General features: G+C 44.4%; 1 protein-coding gene across 1 annotated transcript in view; it reads left to right on the forward strand.

Annotated features, from left to right (window-relative positions):
• SYNE2 (spectrin repeat containing nuclear envelope protein 2) overlaps positions 1 to 21,948 on the forward strand; it is a gene marked incomplete at both ends in the record, with an annotated part of 173,278 nt that overhangs the window by 132,561 nt on the left and 18,769 nt on the right. The window contains 6 exons of the mRNA XM_080344595.1: positions 577 to 771; positions 1,526 to 1,651; positions 3,422 to 3,577; positions 7,169 to 7,327; positions 8,775 to 8,941; positions 21,088 to 21,250. Of these exons, the coding sequence (XP_080200721.1) occupies positions 577 to 771; positions 1,526 to 1,651; positions 3,422 to 3,577; positions 7,169 to 7,327; positions 8,775 to 8,941; positions 21,088 to 21,250 (966 nt within the window). The remainder of the gene's footprint in view (positions 1 to 576; positions 772 to 1,525; positions 1,652 to 3,421; positions 3,578 to 7,168; positions 7,328 to 8,774; positions 8,942 to 21,087; positions 21,251 to 21,948) is intronic.

Raw genomic sequence — 21,948 nt, forward strand, 5'->3', positions numbered from 1 at the left:
GATGATTTTCAGTAGATTTTAAGTTAGTGCTCATGATGTTCCTTAGTGTGAAAAGCCAGAAAGTCTTCTCCCTCCTACTCCAAGTTGCCCTTCCCTCCTGCTGTTGTTTTACAGAAAGAAACAATGATCATATCTGCCTTTGTTGTAGACCGGTTTGTGTTGTAGGCAAATTATTACTGATGGCTTACTTCACTTGGAGTATGTCATAATTAACAGAGCTGTTATCTCTGCAAGATTTGTCTTAGTTGTTGATGCTAGAGGTGCTAACAGAATTTGATTTTTTTTGATTCAGAATAACTCAGACAACTGAATTTCCATCTTTTTGTAACTGCTGCACTTTGACTCTATGGATTCAGTCTGTGAAAAGCCACTGTAGAGTTATATAGATCAGAAGATGAGATTTCTCTGAAATCTAAAAAGCAGATAGATCTATTCATGACTCTTTCATAAATGTGAACAAACTAGTGCCTTGTAACTCCCTTTGTGAATTTTCACTTCTTTCCCAGTGAAATGCTAAGAGTGTGCTTCTGAAACTTGCTAAGAACAACTTAAACTTTTTTTTTTTTTCTTTTAAAGAGTAAGGCAGTGATTTTTCAGAGGTGGCAAACCATGTACTCCTTAATCATTGATGTCGGAGAGAAGTTACGCACTGTCTCCGATCCCAAGACCAGCGCTTTTCTCCAGGAGGAGCTCAGCCAGTTACAGCAGAGCTGGGGGGACACCCAGGCCCAGCTGGAGAAGAAGAAGATGCAGCTCAGCAGCACTGTCCAGGTAGATGATGCCTTCAGGGAGCAGCAGCACCTGCTTCTCTGGCATTGGGTCTACAGAGCTTCCCTGCCCCGCCGTTCCCAGTGCTGAGCTCTGTACCAACAAGGCAAATGCTGAGCTGCTGCTCGCTGCAGGGGGCTTGGAGGGAAGTGCCTGTCATCTGCCATCAGGGCATGTGGGAAGCTCAAACTGTGGTCCCCAGTTTCTCCAAAGGAAAGTGGGGCTGGCATCCAGTTGTTGCTACAATGGATGTTCCCACTCTGATTGTCCTCATGCTCCCCATGGCGTGGAGCCCCTCTCCTGCTTCGGGAGCTAAAATTTAGCTTAGAAGGAGTTAACATGATTTGTTGCTCCTCCTGTTGTTGCACGTCTAAAAAAAAGGGGAGGCTATATTTATTTCCTTAGAGGAATGAATTTGCTTTCATGGCTAGACAGCGTGTCTTAAAATTCAACACTGTCATTGATACAATCCCCAGCACAAAAACTATGCTTAAAGCTTCTCATGTTGGAGAAAACAAAATGAGCAGAAATGCTCTGCAAGGCAAACCTTAAATACAAGAGAGGGTTCTTCGATAAATCCATACACCGAATTCTTGTGGGGGGTACTATGTATCAAAAAGAAAATCCAAATAACCAGAGCACTTGATTATTTCTTTTTGTGGGTTGAAGAGGCTATTTTGTAACATATCCATATGGTTCAATATGTCATTATAAAGTATCTTAACCTTTTATAACTTTCTTGCGTCTCCTTGAGCAGAGTTGGGACTGCTGTGAAAAGCAAACCAAGGAATTAAAAAGCAGACTGCAAGAGCTGAAGGAGAAAGTAAAAGATCCACTTCCAGTTGAACATGAAGAGCTCTACAAAGCCAAGGAGCACATTAAGGTATTGAACAGCCATACTGTATTTAAATAGATGTAGTCTTTGCACAACACCTGATCCCTTTAAAATCAGTTTTCCCACTTACCTGCCCTTCAGTGACACTGAACTTCTCTGCTTTATACCATCCTGATTGCTGCCAGTTGTCAAAGTCCAGCCAACCAAGAAGATTACAAGGAGTACTTGTGTTTTGGATTCTCTTTCCTGCTTCTGCTCCCTTTTCACAGTCCGAACTTCTAAAAGAAGTAGTTCCTCAAACAAGCAGGAAAAATCTCCCTGGTCTCAGCTCAGTTGGCTGCTGTCCTAATGGCTGAATGGCTTTTTGTTTTCCAGTCCATTTTGGACTGGGATCTCCTCAGGCAAGAGACCTTATGAGTCTGCAAAGCACCGTGCACACCTGCAGGATCTGAGAATAATTAAAGAGAAGGAAAATTAAGAGTAAGGGAGTGGCAAAAGCCCTTGCAGCCCATAGTGCACTAGGAAAATTAAATGGCAAGGAAAGCAGCTCCAATGGATAGGAGACATACTGTCTGGACTGGTCAGTCTTTCATCATCCCTTTATGAAGTGAATTGTTGACCTATGTAGTGGGAACAAATAAGCTTATTAACAAGCCAAGGCTTTGAACTCATTATCAGCTGTCTGAAATCTTCTTTGTGAGTGCTGGCTGCCTTTCCCACGACAGCGGCCTTGCTGTAGCCCTGGATTATTTGTGAGATGGCAGCACACAGCTCCTGCCTCTTATTCCAGTAAGAGAAATTCAGCCACAGAGGTGTCAGGGTCCGTCATTAGCTACATTATTGCAGGGATTTGACTGTTGTTAGGATATATAAATGCATGTGTGCACATGTATGGGGCGTAATTTGTTTGGAGCTCAGGTGAATTTTAGTCTCAGGTTTGTTTGGGTTTTTTTTCCTCCAGATTTTTTTTTATGATTTAGATAAGTGACTGGATCAAAAGACCTGTGACAATGCGCAGGGTTTAGACTCAACACATTTCTGATGCAAATACAATTTTTTTCCCTTTAAAATGAGACAAATTGGTTGCTCTGGAAGAGGGTGCTTTTTTTTGTTAGAAGAACCAATGACACTGCCCAGCAACCACCTTGCAAAATGGGACATATAGTACCTTGTGTGGAATATCCTGTTTCCCAGTGTGTGCAGTGGTGTCTCTGCTTTTTACATGACAATTTTAACACTGATCGGGAAAATGCATGACCTTGTTATAAAGGAAAAGGGGGTTTGAGGGCATGAAGCAGGAGAGAATGTGTTTATGTGAATGAGCAGTTTAAAAGCTCCAGGTTCCTGAGAAATCTAATGAAGCGCCTGTGAAATAATTCATTAGAGAGGGGAACAAATTTTCTTTTTTTAGCTTTTAAGTAAATAACCTGAGATTGCAACAAATGGAGGTGGAAAACAACCTGACCAAAATAATAATTAAAAAAAAAAAAAAGAAGTGGGCATGTTCCTTCCTGGATGTGAAACTCCAAACGCTGCCCTGGAGCGTGGGGAGCTGCAGGGGGTCAGGCAGCCTTTCGGCCCTTTCAGAGGTTCCTGCTGCCCCAGTTGATGAGAAGCAGCTCAGCTCTGGGCTCCAGTGGGCTCCCAGTTGGGCACTGAGCCAGATTTCAGGGGGGACCCCATCCAGTCCAGCCGGGGAGCGCTGCACAGGCTGCTGCACATTCCCCTCCTCCCCCACCGCCCAGGCAGGGGATTAAGCAGCAGGTTTGGAAAGCAGAGCTTAGTGCCAAGGCTTGTGCTGGGTGCGCTTCCATGCAGGAGCTGGAGCAGTCGCTGGCGGACTGGGCCCACAACATGAAGGAGCTGCGGGCCATTAAGGTGGAGCTGGCTCACTGCATCCTCAGCGAGGACGTGATGGTGCTCAAGGAGCAAGTTGAACATTTGCACAGGCAGTGGGAAGAGCTCTGCTTGCGGGTAAGTGTTCCGCATCCTCTGGGGCTTTATAATGAGGTGTTCATGGAACAGAAAACGAGGAGGGGGTCAGCAGGCTCACTCTTGCAGCCTTGGGTGGGGGGTTCTCCTGGTGCAGCTGGCCAGGGGTGAAGTTTGTCCTTTGTTTCCTGGAAACAGACTGATGAGATTTAAAAAAAAAAAAGGCAAAAAACCCCCACAAACAAACCCACGCAACCAAAACCTTTTTAACTAGTGAGTGCCTGAACTGCACAGAGCAAAAATGCAGCTGTTTACTAAAATAGGTGGCTTTGTTCTGGGCTGCCAAAGGGAAGGAGGGGGAGAGAGGGATAAACACGGGAATTGCCCGAGGGCACGAAGCAGGGAAGGAAAGGGGGAGGTCTTTGCAATATGATGTTAAAAACGTGCCAGCAGAGTTGATAAAGAAAACTTAAATGTGTTTAACTACTGACTTCTTGGGTTTAAACACATTAAGAACTGACTTTTCCATAGCAGTAAAATACTTTGAAACATTTGCATTCTTTGTGGCTTCTTGCAATATTCCACTTGATTTAGTGCTGCCTGTAAGATTGCTGGGGAACATTTACCAGCAAAGTCACATGAACTTGATTCATTATGTTATTATGCAGATTGAATGTGTGTTTACTTTGCCCTGTTAACAGGATTGGAAGAAGTCAAATACTTGGGGGTCTTAAGTTACTCTGGATGGCTCTGTATGCCTGCAAGCCAAACTCTTGTCTCTCCTTACTCACAAGTCAATAGCTTTTCTTTTACATTTTGTAAAGAAGTATTGAAGCGAGTTAGTATTTTGTGCCTAACCCTTACTCAGGCAAAGGTAAAGCAATCCTGGTGGGAATATTGCCAGAGTAACGAACAGCTACGCTTATTTCACAAACTTTGGTGTGATGAAATAGTTATTTGGGTTTATTTTTTTTGCATTGCAACATGAAAGAAGAATTTAATATATTTGCCTTAAACTGAATAGTTAATATACAACCAGTGTTTTCTCTGTATTGTTTCTGAACTCTGAAAATAGTTCCAGAGACACTCTTCCCCCTCCTGAGAAATATAGGCCATTATTTTAAAATCAGAATGCCTGAAGCATTTTCCTAATTGAAATCTGTAGTTAAGCCTATAAATGAGAGAACTTTGTTTTTCCTTTTCTGGTGAACTGCTGATGCCTGCTGTTTGAACTGTTGTGAACAGCCCAGAAAATTAAGCTATCTTTTGCATGTACCCCACTACAGTCTATCCAAGTAGCAATTTCCCATAGTAATTTGTATTCAAGATTGTATTCAAAATTTCTATTTTAATTTCCTGAGGGGACAGCGTTTAGGTTAGTTTATCTGAGGGAGAAGGAAGGGGTGCCGTTAATGTGACTGGGTTAGGCACACAAAAATGTGTAGCGGGAGGAATCTGTACTGAAATGTTTACACAGCCCTAATGAGTCTCCGGAGAGCCCGCAGGGATGCTCAGCCCTGGGCACCGGGGTAGGAAAGCAGAATTTTATCCGTTCTGCTGCTGGCACAACTGCTTTGTTTTGGCTAGCAAATTAGAGGACTGTATTGTGTGAAAAGAAATCTGCTGTATAAATGCGGAGAGGTGAAAGCCTTTGAGAGCGAGAGGCGGCTGCAGCTGTCACGGCCACGGGAGCGGGGCAGCCAGATGCCTGCGCCGGCCGGGGCAGGGACACAAACACACTGAGAGAGCAGATGCGCTCAAGGGATTAGCGTTATATAGCTGCCCATGCAAGGTACATGTAGGTCAAACATTTAACTATTCACATCAGTGAGTGTCCTGTCCTAACGAAGGGGTTGGATGCCTGGGCCTTGATGTATTTTCAGCCTCCCATGGGAATGGCCAGATTGCTCCTGCATCATGCTGGGGATGCAGAACTGGAGCTGGTACTGGGGCAGCTGGGCTGAGGAGAAAATGCTCAAAGCAAGGCTTGAAGAGCTCATGTTCCTAGAAGCTTGTCTGGGAATTTTTGGCTCATTTCCTGTTTTACCCCTGATATGTATTGCTTAGCCAGCTCAAAGTTGCTTCCTGCTCCTAAAATCCTGCCTTGACCCGTGCTTACCACACAAAAAGGGAGTCAGGGTCATTGCAGGGTTTAACAATGGTTTTGCTGATGTGCATAGTCTCTTCTTCCATGGACCAAGTTAACTCGCCTCTGCACATGGGAGATGCTGCAAGTGGTGGAGGAAAGGTGAGAGATTTGCCCTCTTAGCTCTGAGGCTGAGAGTGGGAAGGAGCATCCCAGAGCAGAGCCCTCGTAAGGAGGCTTTCTGAGGTCCCTGTGGTCCCCAGAAGACTTCTTCCCAGTGAGAACTTCAGAGATTGTTTCCGTGTGTCCCAAGACAGTGCTTTCGGCCTCATCTCTTTGCTTAGATCAGCATGAAAGATTTAGAAATCACTTTCACCTTCCCATTCCCTCCTCAAAAAAGAAATAATCAGAATTTTAAAGGACAAAAGCAATATAGTGGGAGATCACTTGGTGCCTCCTATTTTGATCTTGGTGTTAGGTGGAGCTGGTTTTGCTTCTGCACTACACACTTAAACTTCACTCTAAGGTAAAAAATAGTATTAGAGATTAATCTAGGAAGATCTGTAATGGCATTTTGAAGAGTCATATACTATATAAGGTGCATGTTAGATGTGAAGAGGGAATGTGTCCTGCCCTGGGGTGATGTTTAGAGGCAAGAAAAATGTTGTGCTCAGTCTTCTTTACACAACGTTTATTGCTGAGGGATTAGTTGTTTGTCTTGGTTTGTTTTAGTAGAACTTGTACCCTTTTTCACTTCTTCTGTCCCATATATCTTAGCACAGAAATCCATCAAAGTAGACAAATGAATACGAATACACATATATGATCCCTAGGCTAGAAATAAATACTGTTAGCTAGTAGAAGAGTGACCTTGCTTCTTTATGTCATGCTGGAGCAGTGGTATTAGCTTTGCTGGATCAGGCAGCATCAGACTGTAATTTCCTTGTCTGGATAATTTGTTTATCTGTCCTGGCAAATGTAATTTTGAGGGAAAAATCCATAGTTTTCAATAAAAAGGATAGATTCTGGATACTGATTTTTTTTTTTGGAAGTTCTCCAAGAACTGGTGAACAAATGGAAAGTAAAGAGATATAGAGATAAAGTAATTGCAGTCAGTAGTTGCAAAGTTTCTCTTACAGTTGCAGAAAAATAAGAACTTACCTATGTGTTATTTCTCTTGTGTTATATATGAGGCTGTACTGAACAGTATGTAGTAGTTATATATTTTATATTCCTTCTTTGTTTGGCATTTTCAGGTTTTCACTGAGTAATATTTAAATTGTTATATAAGCTCATTATTTATAAAGCTCTCAGTTTAATGCTTCTGAGGGAGAGAATCTGGTGTTTGCTAGTCAACTTTTGGCCCTGCTATCCAAAATAGTAACAGTCTGCTTGCTGGCTTTGAAAAGAGAGCTAGAGATATTTATTAAGTTCTCCTGTGAAATGGAAGATGATCAAACACAGACTAGAAATTAAAGGGCTCATAATTGCTGGTTTCCTTCCTGAGGAAGATGTTGCCAGCAGTTAACGTGTGTGCTTATCCATAGGTGTCTCTGCGGAAGCAGGAGATCGAGGACAGGCTCAACGCCTGGATTGTGTTCAATGAAAAGAATAAGGAGCTGTGCTCCTGGCTGGTCCAAATGGAAAGCAAAGTGTTACAGACTGCGGATGTTAGCATTGAAGACATGATAGACAAATTGCAGAAGGTAAGTAGTAACGCCACTTTTCTTCAATTGCAGCCTGATAGCTCGTTATAGAGATGCCATTCCTCATTTCTTCCTTGCCTCTTAGAAGCGATATGTGATATAAAAACAGCAAGTACAGGCTTTTGTGAGAAGATGAGCTTTTTTAGCCTCAGCTCGTGTTCTTCTACTTGGTGTTCAGACTTGGAGCATAAGGCAATGAAGCTGGTGAGGAGTCTAGAGAACCAGTTTTATGAGGAGCGGTTGAGGGAACTGGGGCTGTTCAGCCTGGAGAAACGGGGGTCAGGGGAGACCTTATTGCTGTCTGCAACTACCTGAAAGGGGGTTGGAGCATGGAGGGTCTTGGTCTCTTCTCTCAAGTAGCAAGTCATAGGACAAAAGGAAATGGCCTCAACTTGCACCAGAGGAGGTTTAGATTGAATATTATGAGAAATTTCTTCACAAAAGGGTTGTCAAGCATTGAAACAGTCTGCCCAGGGAAATGGTGGAGTCACCATCCCTGGAGGTGTTTAAAAGATGCGAGAGGAGTTTCTTAGGGACGTGGTTTAGTGCCAAGTTATGGTTGGACTTGATGATCTTGAGGGTCTCTTCTAATCACAATTATTCTATTATTCTATTCTATAACGCAAACCAGAAATGCCACCTGGCTGCATTTAGGCATGGAGTGTGATGTGTGAGTTGCGGTGGAGGGGGGTCGGGGTTGTGGGGCACACGTGCACATCCAGCACTGCTCAGAACTTTCCCCGCTGGGATCAGTGGTGTCCTGGAAGCCACTCGCTGCTCTCACCACCTCCACCTCCATCACCAGCTGGAGAACCTGTAGTAAGAGAGCAAAGAGAAGATTAAATGATGGGTGGGCCTCATGCCAGGCAAACAAGAAGTTACCGCAACCGAAAAATAAAACCTAATTCTGCCCCTTCTCCTTGGTAGTCAATGCAGTTAGTGCTTTCTAATGCTTTTGTATTAACTTCATTTTAAATAGGACCATTATTTTGCTGCAGTGTTCCATCTCATGGCTTAAAGGTCTCGGTGTCTAATACAGATCTCTGGATAAGAAAACCAACAAAATAAAGCCATCATAGACATGAATTTGGATTCTTTTGAGGTAGCTTGATTGAAAAATTATGTTAAATCAGGAAAGCAGAGGCAAATTTAGAACATCGAACTGCTGGTTTTAGGAGTACTTATTCCTGGCACTTGAGGGTCTTTAAGCTGCTTATTTTTTCATAGTGACTTCGTTGTGAGAGTGCCTTTCCATTGAGGGTTTTGTTTTGTTTTGGTTTGGTTCAAGTGAGAGAGTTCTACATGCTAATGTAGAAACCTCAGCCATTGCAACCCAAACCTGACTTCAATCACAGACGTGGGAAAAGAAAGAGATAATTTTGTTTTGGTTTTGTTGTTTTGTTTTGTTTTACTCAGGAATTAAGCAATGTTTGTGTATATTTATCAGGATTGCATGGAAGAAATAAACCTGTTCAGTGAAAATAAGCTTCACTTGAAACAAATGGGCGATCAGCTAATCAAGGCTAGCAACAAGAGCAGAGTTGCAGAAATAGATGATAAACTCAACAAAATCAATGATCGCTGGCAGCATCTCTTTGATGTCATTGGAGCACGGTAAGAAAATGATTTTCAGTATTTTATATGACATAAAAGTCAGAGGCTCGTGTCTTTGACCGTCAGAAACAGACTAATGTGATTTTTCAGTTCTGTTCAAATTCATTATTGAGAGTCAAATTAAACTGAAGCTAATGCTTTTTTTGTTACGACTTGTTACTGTATTATGACACCAAATGTCTTAATTTATCTAATGGCAGAGGGCAAGGTCTAAGAGTTCATATGAAATATAATTTGAAACATGGGAGCTGTGTAAAAGGAAGAGTGATTTTTCTGTTTCATGTGTTGAATTAGAACTTAAGTTTTAAGGCAGTATGGTAGGAGTGTGTTTGGGCTCTTTAGGAGAGCCTCCTGTTTTAAGACAAGCTTTTATTTTACCCTGTATCTGAATGCACAGAACTTGGGAATAGATTCCCAGCCTTTCTCTGTAGACAGTCAGATTTATATAATGATAATGTTCCTTTTTCACATTCAGAAGTGTATGAAATTACATTTCCTATTAGTGCTATTTCTTTACTCAGCCTCTTTCCTAAAAACAACTGGAAGACCATACCATGAGTTTATTTTTTGAATTCAGGAGCTTCTGCGTGATGGTGAAATGGAAAATACTATTAGTTGAAATTAAAACAAAAACCTGCAAAGTCTAGGCAATGACTTCCTCTTAGAAGATTAAACACCTTTGTTATACTTGACAGAGTTAAGAACATCATGACCATTTTAGTATTAGCCTTACTAAGACGATCCCATTTCACTGTTATCTGAGTTTCTACCACAGCTTGGGAGGAGGATGCTGGGCTGTTTTCACTGCCTGTCCAAGTTTATTAGTAATCCAGGAATAATAAGGCTAATGCCAAGTTAGTATTGGTCTAAACTTCTCTCCCAAGGTTTTGTTTCACCTGTAACCCCTCTCTCTGGGCCTGCAGCAGTTCTCTTGCTCGGTTAACACTTGGGACACATAAAGCAGGTGGTTATGCTGCGAAAATGTAACTCTACCTGTGCTGGGTCTTAATCAGGAATGAGATCTGAATTAATGGTGACACATGAGCTGTGAATGATTAAGCAGAAGCTGCCTTCTTAAGATCTGCCACTTTGCAGGTATTCCTGCAATGGTTCTTCTCACAGTGTCTTTGTGTTTGATCTGGTTTAGGAAAGAAAGCTTCACTTTTATAACAGCACTTTTTCTTTTCTCATCCTACAGTAAGACAGAACTTTTAAAACACTCCAATGATAATTTGTGTTCTGCTGTGTGTTAGTTTTGAATTGCAGCATTTTTTTAAATGCAGATTAAAACGCACTATTTTAAAATTATGGTAAATGTAGCACATTTCTAGTTAATTTTTAGGAAAATATGCCAAGGAATTGATGGGATACGAGATCTGGCAGTCTTATTCAAGTAGTTTGTGACAACACAGCACTTGTTTGTCTACCTGTGATGTCTTAAATCTTCAGACAAGTGTGTGGTGGTGCTTTGAGGTACGTTAATGCGGATTTGCCTAGAGCATGAATGTAGCTTCCAGAACTGGATATCCAAGTGGATATTGCAGCTACCGGGGTGGGTGGTGTGATGTTTTATGACCATTCCTGTGTTATTACCCCAAAAGGTCTGGAACATACCAGTGTTAACATGCCATTTCCATAGACTTCATGTTCAGGACCAGGGTAGTGAACTGGGAGGACTTGACAAAACAAGGTTGTAAGCAGGTGGTCCAAGGTTATCAGGCAGCCCAGTGGGCTCTGCTGGTCCTCTCGGACTTGATGCTAACAAAGGTTCAGTGTATTGCAGCTCCAGTGCATCACATCTCCTCCCTCACCTAATCCACCTTGCCTGGGCTTGGATTGCAGCTCAGCTGTTCTTGGCTGCTCAGTGATAGATATTATTAATAGATAACTACCAGACTAGACACTCACAACAGAATCTGAGTGTAGTCCTAAGAGTTTCTTTTGCCCTGTTTACAACCTTCCAACTTTCAAGATCACTCCTATACTGCTCCCTTGCCACTGACATTTGAATTCTGAAGAAATTAAATTAGACTTCAGCCAACTGAAATTTTCACCTTACTCAAATATGCTTCGGGGTGCTCAACAGTAGGTGCCTCATGTGCTTTTGGGAAGGCTCTGTTAAGCTCAGGCTACGGGGAGGAGGCAGCAGTTCTACCAATCACAGGTGTGACACAAATTGGACTTTGGAGGAGCAGAGCAGAACAAGGAGCCTTGGGCTGGAGTTGAGATGACCTGTGAGCGTGGGTTGCAATGCCCCATGCTGGTAGACTGTCTCCTTCCTTTTCAGTTTAGTTTTGCTAAAACTTTTTGAAAAAAAGCATGTTTAAGCCAGGTTGAAGGAGCATATGAAATAGAGTGGTGGCAAAATTCGTGTTGGCCGTGTTGTGTGAAGTCATCACAATCCAGACATCTTCACAGGATCTCAAATGTCTGCTGTCACCAGTTCCATTCGATGGGCAGGATGGTTTGGCTCCAGGGAGTTGGAGCCCATAGGCCATGGTCCAGGGGCTGTGAGGAGAGACTGCAGAGCTGCACAACTGCTGCCCATGGCCTGGACAAAGCCCTTTGTATTGGCACTGCTTCAGTTCTTGGCAAAGATAAAAAGGATGGAGGAAAAGCTCAAGGGCAGGATGGCCAGAGGGCATTGGAAGGTTTGGTGATGGAGAGAGGAGAATGCTGCCTGGAGGGAAAGGATTAATTTCAACCATGGTAGGAAGACAATCTTGTCTTACTCCTGAAAAAGCTACTTGTAGGAACTTATTTTCATGGAATGAGCAAGTGGTTTTGCTCTTGGCTTTTCAAATCGGTAGCTGCGACAAGTTGAATGAAGTGAAAATTTTCTTAGTTTTTGGGTGCTGAATCTCTGACCACTTGAACATTGTTACAACTTCAGCACTTTCTGTTAAACACAAAACCAGCATCCCCATCTATTTGCACTTACGGGTGCACCACAGGTCACAGGCCGGCTTCCCTGGCCCCAGTGACTCTGCATCACAGGGACAAGGACCAGATCTCACTCTGTCTTCATGGCAAGCCAAGAATTGGACAGTAAGTAGAATACAGAGCCATATACTGAGTAGGCAGAGAAAATGTACATTGAATAGCTTCTACATCGAATAGGTGTGTGTTTGAAGTCAATCCTCCATTCTGGGTGCTGAATCTTTGTGATCCTGTGGTTAAAGAGTATAAAATAACCTGTATCCACAAAGGAGTCTAATTGAGATTATTTATAGCCAATTTCAGTTCTGTGGTTTCTTATGTCTCCATAGCTGACCCCATAACCTGAGTAATGTGTTATCTTTTCTGTAGTGCAGTGTATGGCTGTGTGATTGCAACATGAAACAAAACCAGTCTCAGGCCAATGTATCAATACAAAACATTCTTCCTGATAGCTTGTTTCACCTTTTTAAACCAATAAACGTCCTGGGACAGATGGGCAAATTAGGTGAGCTCTCCATTTAGCCCTTGAAGTGATTCTCTTAGTTCATGGTGACAAGCTCAGATTTGCCATATGGCTGCACTTGCAGGACTTAATGCTTTCATTATATGCCTGTGCTTGGCTCGTGTGGTGACAAAAGCTTTGCTTTGTGTGTTGCAGCCGGAGGGTGGCTTGGTGCAAACCTGGAAAAGCCTCAAAATGTTAATTTTCATGGGATAAAGTAACCATCAAGATATTAGTATTCTTGGAAAGGAGAACAAATGAATTTCTGTTCAGCTCAGAAGATACTCTTACCAGGGGAGGTTCTTGTGCTGAAGTTTCTGTTGATAGAGGGGGAATACGAACATACTAACAGGCTGAAAGGGAGTGTTGTGCTGACTGTAAAAATGGACACAGAAAATCTCTTGCTTCAGTTCTCTTGTCACCAGCCTCATAGCAGCACTCTGCCAGAAGAAATCACTGCATTCTTGCACATGCACCCAAGTGAAGGCCTGAAACAGGAGGAGAGGGTGCACACGGGCTAGATGCGGGGAGTACACAGCCAAAAACCTGTGGAGTGGGATCTACATCCCCACGTGTTCTGGAGCAGCACTCCCTGGCAATGCATTAACTGTCAGGAATTGCCAAGGAACCGTGTTGTGCACAGCCACGTCCCTCGGTCCCTGGCCCATCCACCACCAATACTAACTCTTTGCTTCCCAGCCCAGCGGGGAAGCGTTTGCCTTTGGCGGTTTGCATAGTGCCGGTGGCTGATGTGTCTCAGAAGGGTGTCTGCCCTGCCTGGGGTTGTACAAAGCGTTTGGACCATGCTTGAGCCTTCGTTAAAACTGCAAGCTTCATCAGGGGCTGCCTCCAGCGTTTTTGGGTCTGCAAACTGGTCTCTGCAGTAAGAAATGCTTATTTCTCTACCTCTGGGCGTCCCGCTTCCACTGAGCTGTGGAAGAAGGGTGCCATTTCTCAGCTGCTCTGGCTTTGGGCACATTGTGATGTGTTTTCTTCCTTGGTGGGTCTGGCCCATGTTTTCAGCCTTGTGGAAAAAGGCACATTTTTGATGTATATAGCAGGAATGGGTTCAAATGACTGTGACTTTGAGTGGAAGCATGGACTGACAGGGAAGCCAGCAAGGCCAAATGTGCCTTCTCATTCTTGTAAATGTGAATCCTTGGTGACAAGGTCCTTTCCCATTGTTCACCAGCTGACCACCCTCATTGCAGGGTCCAGGAATCTGCAGCTACCACAACCAAAGCCAGCCCCTTCCTTCCCATATCAAACTTGGGTGATTCAAACTATTTTCAGCTGATTTCCTGCACACCCCACCTGAAATTACCAAACAGCCTGAGACTGCTCAGGTTGCAGTAAAATAGGAGAGTGTTGAAGCTCTCCAGGGACACCACCTTGTGCTGTGCAGGGATTATATGGAGGTTTTATTGGGGAGCTCCAGTGAACCCCTTCTTCCCTGCACCTTCACTGCCATGGGCTGCCCTGGTAGCCGCTCCAGCAGCAGCATGTCCCACCTTGGTAGGTGTGGGGAGCAAGGGAGTTCATACCACCCCCTAGCTGGTATCTGTTTATTTTATTTTCCACCACGTCCCTTAACCTTTGGCAGGGCAGACAGTTGGGAACCACGTGTTGATGTTGCAGCTGTGGCCGGGCAGCTCTCAGTCACTGTGAGTGCACTCCCAAGTTCAAAGGTCTTTTGAAATTGTTGCAGAACAGTATTGCATGGCAAGGGAAGCAAAGTATGCTGCAGGGAGGCCCCTGAGTAAATGATACAGCCATGTTCAGCAGAATTATAGTGTTGATTTGTGGCAGTACCGCTCTAAGACCTCATTCTTGTCATTATCTTGGTGCAAAAAAAGAATCTGGACAGTTGAAAACTCACTTGCAAAGTGCCTGCTTGCTTTCCATATTCTCCAGGCTCCTTTTCCTTTAGGGATTATGCTTCTCTTCAGGGCAAAAGCTGTGACAGAAGTCATTATCGTATCAGGCGGGATGGTTGGGTTTATTTTGGTTATGCAATGTGTGCCGGGAGCGGGGGGAGCCGCTGATGCAAGGGGAGTCCTTGTCCTCTGAGCACTGTCACCGTTCCTGGTGTCTGCCTGTCAAGCTGGGTGGGTTATTTCCTCGTTTTCTGAGACTTATTGATTTCAAATGGATTTTTGAACCTCCCTGGACCGTGATCAGGTTAAACTGTCAAGGTGACTGGGCGTGATTTACCTGTGCAAATGTCCGAAGCTCTCCCATGATGTGCAATGTCTTCTTTTTATCTTGCCATGTGCTGAATGTGGGCAATGGGCAAGCCAATACAGCTCTGAGGAAGATTACCTGAATACTGAAAAACCTTTAATTTTAAAAACATTCCTTGCATTTTTGCTGGGATTATCGTAACTTCTTTTTTTTTTCCCTGATATTGGCTGGGTGGGGAGTGACTTTTAATCCGAGGTTCTCCGACTTCCGCCTTTTTTCCCCACTCCGTGATCTCTGACACTCATAACATACAGCAGTCATGGCGGCGTGTTTTTCCACAAACGAATGATATCATAAATGAAGATTAGGGGTTGTTTTGTCCTCCTTGCTCTGGCGGCCTTCCGCCTGCACTGGAAGGTTAGAGAGGACAAGTTAAGTGTGTGGGAGATTTAATTCGTGCTTAAATACCTGGGACATAATGGCAAAGGCAAGAAGGAAGAACGCAGGGGAAGTAAGGATACATCTGTGTGCGTGGTGCCTGTGCGTGGATGTATGTTTTCTCGTTTTTTCGGGTTCGCTTCCAATTGACTCTGCTGCAAATCATCCGGGGCTGGGGCTGCATTCCCTGTTTCGCACCAGAAATGAGCACCGCATCTACCTGTTTCAGTGCCGAAGCCTCCAGCCTGCAACCTTTTTGTCACTAGCCGCAGGCAGCCGCTCGGCGTGTGCTCCTTCGCGTGCTAATTCTCTTGTGTCAGAATAAAGCTCTGGTGGTTTTGTTCTGAAGAGGGATGCGGCCGTTTGCCAGGTAAAATACCGACCCAAAACGTAGGGGTTAAAACAGGGGAGACCTGTAGTGGCTCCCCAGCTCGGGGGGTCGGAGAAGAGGACGGCTGAGCCTCCCCCCCCTCCACGCTGGATGCTAAATCGGATGCTAAATCGGCGAATAAATAGGGCATCTGTGGAGGAGGGGTTTCCTCTTCCATGCCTGCCGTGGTCGCGCAGACGGGTCCCCCTCGCAGCTTGGGATTCGCAGGCTGAGGAATGGTTTTTTCTTGCGAACCGTAAGTGCCATGTTGGTCAGCGGCCGGGGTTTGGTGGCGGTGGGTTTGGTGGGAGCCGGCGGCACAGCCGGGCGGCCTCGGGCAGGGGGAAGGGCACGGCAGCGCCCGTGGCTCCCGCAGGCAGACAAGTGGATGACAAATAGCGCTCAGGGGCCTCTCACTTAATAGAATCAGCTGTGTGTTTGGGGAGGGTTTGCACCCGAGAGGGTGGAGGTCTGCGACAACGACCCTTGGGTAACGCGAGAGAAGGTTCCTCTGGCCGCCGGCCCTGTGCACGGCGCTCGCACAGCCCTGACTCGGGGGGTGCCCATCACTGCGCCAGGGCCGGCTGCTGTTCAGAGAAACCTCCTTGCCTTTTGTACACGAAGGCCTAAAATTTGCCTTTGACATCACCTCTGCAAATGGGTCTTTTGTCCCTCAGCTCTCCCCCTGCAACGGGCTGAACAAAGGTTTCCTGGGCTGTGCATCTCATTTGCCTCACCGGGTTGTAAACAATCCTGTCAGCTGGCAGGGCCATCTCAGCTCCTCCTCGCTTAAAAAGAAATGTATGCGCTATCTTTTTCAGATGACATTTGGGCTTGTGAAGGAGAGTTTGGAATATATGTCAGGATGTTTTTCATTCTTGCAGACACTAAAATTTGAATGTTATTTATTACCTTATTTGAGCTCCCTGTACCTTTTCCCCGCAGCATTTTGACAACTAACGCAATACAATTGACAGGCGTTTTGCCGTTCTTTACATTTGTGTGAATGCGTTTCATTCTACCTGTAAGTGCCTTCTGCTGCTAGATACTACAAAATATTCTGGCTTTTTGTGGGGCTATGCAGTGATTCAGCCTGAAACAGCTTGATGCATTTCTCTTGTAACCCAGCGCTGACACCTTCATTGAGGGTATTAAGACCCAAATCCAATCTCAAGTCAGGTCAGTTAGTCCTGCTGTTCACTTTTGAAGCCAGATTTTAGTGATAATCTACCAGTTTTGTTCTTTTTCTGACACTTCTATTTTGGTGTAAAGATTAAGATATTTAGAAACTGGCTTTGTTTGGCTTATCCCAGGCATTTTATGCATGTGTCTAAGCACTCTTTTAAATCAGGATGTCTTTTAAGCTGGGCCCATTGCACAAGAGATTTTTGATTTTGGTTTAGATTTTTAAGATCAGTTGTGATATTTGTTGGATTATTTTTTTTTTATTATTACCATTTTTTGTTTTCTGGGGCCATGTTGAATAGTGGCAGATGAGTTCTCATTGAGAAGTGAACTATGGGTAGGTTGGCCTTTATTTAGTAAATAGTAAATTTTGCCTGTTTGACCAAATAACTTGAGAGTGACACTTGTAGAGGAAGAATTCAATCAACAGCGGTGACAGGCTCTTCCACCCTCTGGGTAACTGGGAGGAGCTCGTTTCCTCTGCTGCACTTGAAGGTCTATTCCTGTTAATTCACTGTGTGTGGGGTGATTTGTCACCTGGATGTGGGGGAGCTTTTGCCCCTAGGCTCAGTGGATTGCACTGTGCACCCCACCCAGCTCCCAGGAGTCCTGTCTTTCCAAATAGTCCCTTCAGGATGCATCTCAACAGAGTTCATGAAGTTTATTTCATGCAAAGAGCAGGTAGTTTCCAAAAATACTTGCAGCATGCAGAAATGCATCAGAGAATGGTTGTTGCAAGTGTAAGACTTTTATGGATATAATGAGTCTATTTTACGTTTTCCTTTGAGCTGTAGCCAGAGAAAAGGCAGTACCCTGTGACTGGTGTGCAAGTTGAGGGTGCTCAAGGAGGATCCCCAATTTTTGTTTTCATTTAACCTGTTTCATCAGTGTAGACCTGGACCCTTTACCTTGGGCTGTGTATCTGCTGCCTTCCTATTTAGATATTGCACTGATGTGAACTTCTGTTAAGTTTTTATTCTCTGGCTACTTAGCTCAAGTTTGAGATAATGACTTAGAGCATTAAAGGTGGTAAAATGATTGACAAATGCCATATTCTATCCAGGATATGCAACAGATTACATAATTACAATGGTGTGTCTGTAACAGCAATTGCTGGAAAGTAAATACAAGCTCACGGTACCATGTTCATGCTGTGCTTGAGTGATTTCTAAGCCAAAATAATATTCTTTGGGGTTTTTGTGGTGCAAAAAACTCCACTTGGGTTCTAAAACTGTTGGATTTCAAATTTATTGAATGTGCTGGCAGTCATTGGGACATTTATTTATAATCTAATATCGCTTGGTTTTGCTTTGGACTTCCTTGGCTATGTTCACCTACCTGTTATTCAATATGCAGACTGAAGAAAGATGTCTTGCAACCCATGCATTTTTCTGTAGTGCAACTTCAGGATGGGAAACAGAGGGGTACAGACAGAGAAGGGAGTACAGGGAAGCAGAGATGACACTGAGCAGCACAGCGAGCCATGGTCTCAGCAGGTCAACTGTGGCATTAGATGGTCCCCACATGTGCATCTCTTGCAAGTCACCAGAGGCACATTTCCAGAGCACCAGCGGAGAACATCATTGAATATGCAGAGAATTAATTGCCACTGGATACACTCAGGGACAGTGCAGCGATCGAGCATTGCTTTCCTCTCAACCAGCTTGAAATTATGCAGAGTTAATAATGCAACAGCATAGATGTTTGGCTCAGACTCTTCCTCAGCCCTGGCTCTTCTAGCAGTTCTTCCTTCAGTGCTCCACACAATGTCTATATTGTCCTATCCCTCCAGGGAGGAGGGTTCCGGAGTCACCTGTCTCCAGTGGACCGCATGCCCTGGGGAGCCACAGGCCCTGCTGAGCATTATAACCAACTGGATCCAAATTGACTGTTTGGACAGTAGCTGGGGATAAGCTGTAGAAAGAATTAGGTAAATTACTACCCAGCATAGCACAAGAAGATGGTGCACAGTTACACTGGGTGCCACTTAACAGAAGCAGAAACAGGAGCAGGAAGATTTACATAGCAGCTGTTTGCTTTGAAGCCAGATGCCTTCTGCATACAGGGTTGAACTTGGGAGCAGAGCTCTGAAAAGAGCTTGTTAAGGAAAGTGAGAGCAGCCAAATACTTCTGTCACCTGCTGGCTTCCTCTCTATCAGCTGCAGCAGTGGAAAGGGGCAGAGGCAGCCGCTTTGCACCAGTATTGGTGGCTTTGTGAGTGCAAGCCAGGAACAAGGTGAACCGTGGACTTGGACCAGATCCTTCAGGCTGTTTTTCAGGGCTGCATCAACCAGTCAAGGCTAATACTATGTTTTGCAGAGTTGCTAAATACCTGCCAGTAGTCCCAGTGTAGGACTGTGCTCTTCTCACCCTTCTTGTAGAAGAACTGAAAGTACTTCCTGGTGCTTTTGGGACAAGGTGCTTACCCGTGCTGCTAATCCATATGAGACCTCACATCTGCTGGCCATGCTCTGTACCTTCACAGTAACCAACAGGACTGAACAAATCCAGCAGGATCATTCCCACATTTCCTCCATAAGTGTTTTACCTTAAATCAAGTGCCTAACTGGCATGCATAACCTCTTTGAATACTTTAAGGTTGCTAATAAGATCGGTTGTTGCTTACAGGGTGATATATTCGTTATGGATTAGCTCTCCAGCATATCTTCTGTCATTGTATCATATGGTGCAACAGGCAACTGCAAAAGCCACTGAGTTAGAGGCGGTTTTGATCCCTCTCATCTAAAACTTGCTAAGGTAGTTTGGCAGCAGGTAGGACAGTGGGCCAGGAAACTCCTAATATTTTTGCAAGGAAGGGCAGGTCCATCCAGGTACCCTGTCAGGGCACTTCTTGCATTCGTGTAACCTGTCCCTGCCTGCCCTAGAATGAGGTTTCACCCTCCTCAACCCTACCCGACTCCTAGCTTGCACATCACTGGTGTTGCCAAGTACATTGGGGTTCATCTCAGACCCCACAACAGTCCCCTGCATTTTGGGACATGCAGTGATCCCCTTGTACAAGCTGCTCTTCCAGTCCCAGCTGCTGGTTTTGTTTAGCTGGTGACAGTTCCCAGATATGGTGGCTAATGAAAGAGAAATGTTTTGGCCTTTTCACGATGCCTACTTTAACTTTTAGCACTGCACTTGACTTAGATAATGAAGTTTATCTGGGTAATTTCTAGACCAGGTAGTGACTTTGGGTTTAATCCAGAAATTTGCACTTTAAACGTCACATGCGAGGTCCAAAAATGAATCCCAAGGCAGAAGGGCAGAACTAGACATCAGAGGGACTCAAGCAGCTGGGAGGACAGCACAGGGAAGCAGGGCTGGCTAAGAAGTGGGTTCTCCCTAGGACAGAGTTGGAATGATTCTGCCTGACTTTAGCACCTGCAGTACTATAAAGTACTGCACGGTAGACTGTTGCAGTTCATGGAGAGAAGTACATGATTTTTGGTACATCTCATCTTGTGATCTGAATGTTTCAGATGGGTCTCATAGAAATCAAGATCTAGATTAATTTCTTTTTCTCATTAACTTCCAAGGTCTAGCTGGCAAGCTCTAATATCAGTCTGAAGTCAGAAGATATAAATGTCACCCCGGTGTTGGGCTTTTTAGTAATTTTTGTTGGGCATTGCAATAAATGAGGATTTCAAGGAAAGACTGAGAGCAGTGAGGTAGTTTAACAGTTATTCCTCCAACACATAGGGACAAATTTGCCAAAATGTATAGACACGCTACTTGGATAATTTGAGGGGCTGATAAGTTTTGACATGAGAATATGCCGTAAGGGCTGGAAATAGAAGTTTGTCTGCAGTTTGAGAGCTGTGCTACAAACAGCTCTAAGAAAAGTCAGTGGTCTGGATGGTTCATTTGCTTGTCTGCTGCACAATTTTCTCTAGCTGTTGGATATGTTTTCACCCACCAGCAGAGTCTGGCACATCTCCTTGCATTTCAGTGTGTTGTTTAGAAGAGCTTTTAATGTCGTGGAGCTCTAAGTTGTACAGTGGCCATTGTTTACACCTTCTCCCGTTGGCATCCAGCGACAGCCCAGGGTGTTGGGCCTGTGCTCTGGGCAAATTCTGCCTCGGTTGTTGGAGTTGTACCTTGCTGATTAGGGTGGACCTGTTGTTTGCTAAATAAGACGCTGAATGTAATTCACAGCAGGAAAATCACAGCGTAGATACCCATTTTAGTTTAATCGCAGCATATTACGCTACAAACTCCCACTTAGACAAAGGTCCAAGAGCTGACTGAAAAGCTCCTCACTAGCAGGTGAATGAGGCTACAAAACTTCCCTCTGCTCATATAGTTTCATTAAAGAACTCACACAAGACTTCCCTGAAGCTGTAGAGCAGAGGCCTGCTGAGCCAATTTAGGTAGGTTTTGACTAAAACATGGCTCTGATTTACAGGCAACAGCTTGGTGCGATAGTAAGTGCTTCATAAAGCCGTGCCTATCACCTTCTGCTAACATCATTTCCACTGATTGCGGATCTTTGTAACAAAATGTTCTTCCTGGTTTGCTTAGGGTGAAGAAGCTGAAGGAAACATTTGGTTTTATACAAGTATTGGACAAAAATATGAGTAACCTTCGCACCTGGTTGGCCCGGATTGAGTCTGAGCTTTCCAAGCCTGTTGTTTATGACATCTGTGATGACCAAGAAATCCAGAAGAGACTGGCAGAACAGCAGGTGGGATATAGCAGCAGGCAGAGTAAATGAGCTAAAATGCTGCTGATTACAACTGGTCCTGGTTTAAAAATCACCTCTTTTTTTTTTTCCTTTAGCAAGGCCTGCTAACTGTTTGCTTTTCACGGCATGTTCTTGCCAAGATGTGTTACATGGAAAAATCTCTATGTGCTTGCTGTAATTTCAGTATTGTATTGACTTACCCCCTCTTTTACCCTTCCCCCCTCCACCCAAAGAAAACATGCAAATACAAACAAAGGCATTTTTACATTTGTTCGCTTGCTCAGTTAAATACAGCAGGCATCATGACAGTGGGCAAAATCCATGAGGATGACTTAGGCTGACAAGGCGTGAATGCTGGATCTCCTGCAAACTGGCTGTGACAGTTTCCAGTGCTGTGATTTGATGTGTTGTCCTCTCTAGCTCAGTTCGCTTCCCCTCGTTGCAGACAGCACACAGCAAGCTTGGATGACAGAAGGATGTTTTAGCTTTGCAAGGTGGACTTGTGCAAAGACACCTTTGGCTGAGGCCTGACCCATTAGGCAGGCTCTGAAGATCCCCTCAGGGTTGGGTGAGGTGGTGCGTGAAATCTGCTGAGGCATAAGCGTCAACCAACCCAGAACCCTAGGGTGCTGTTTGAATGCGTGCAGGTATTTATCCGAGACAGTGGCTTACCAGGGGGATCTTAGGGATTTATACTG

This window comes from Nesoenas mayeri, assembly GCF_963082525.1.
Source record: "Nesoenas mayeri genome assembly, chromosome: 5".
NCBI classification, from domain to species: domain Eukaryota; kingdom Metazoa; phylum Chordata; class Aves; order Columbiformes; family Columbidae; genus Nesoenas; species Nesoenas mayeri.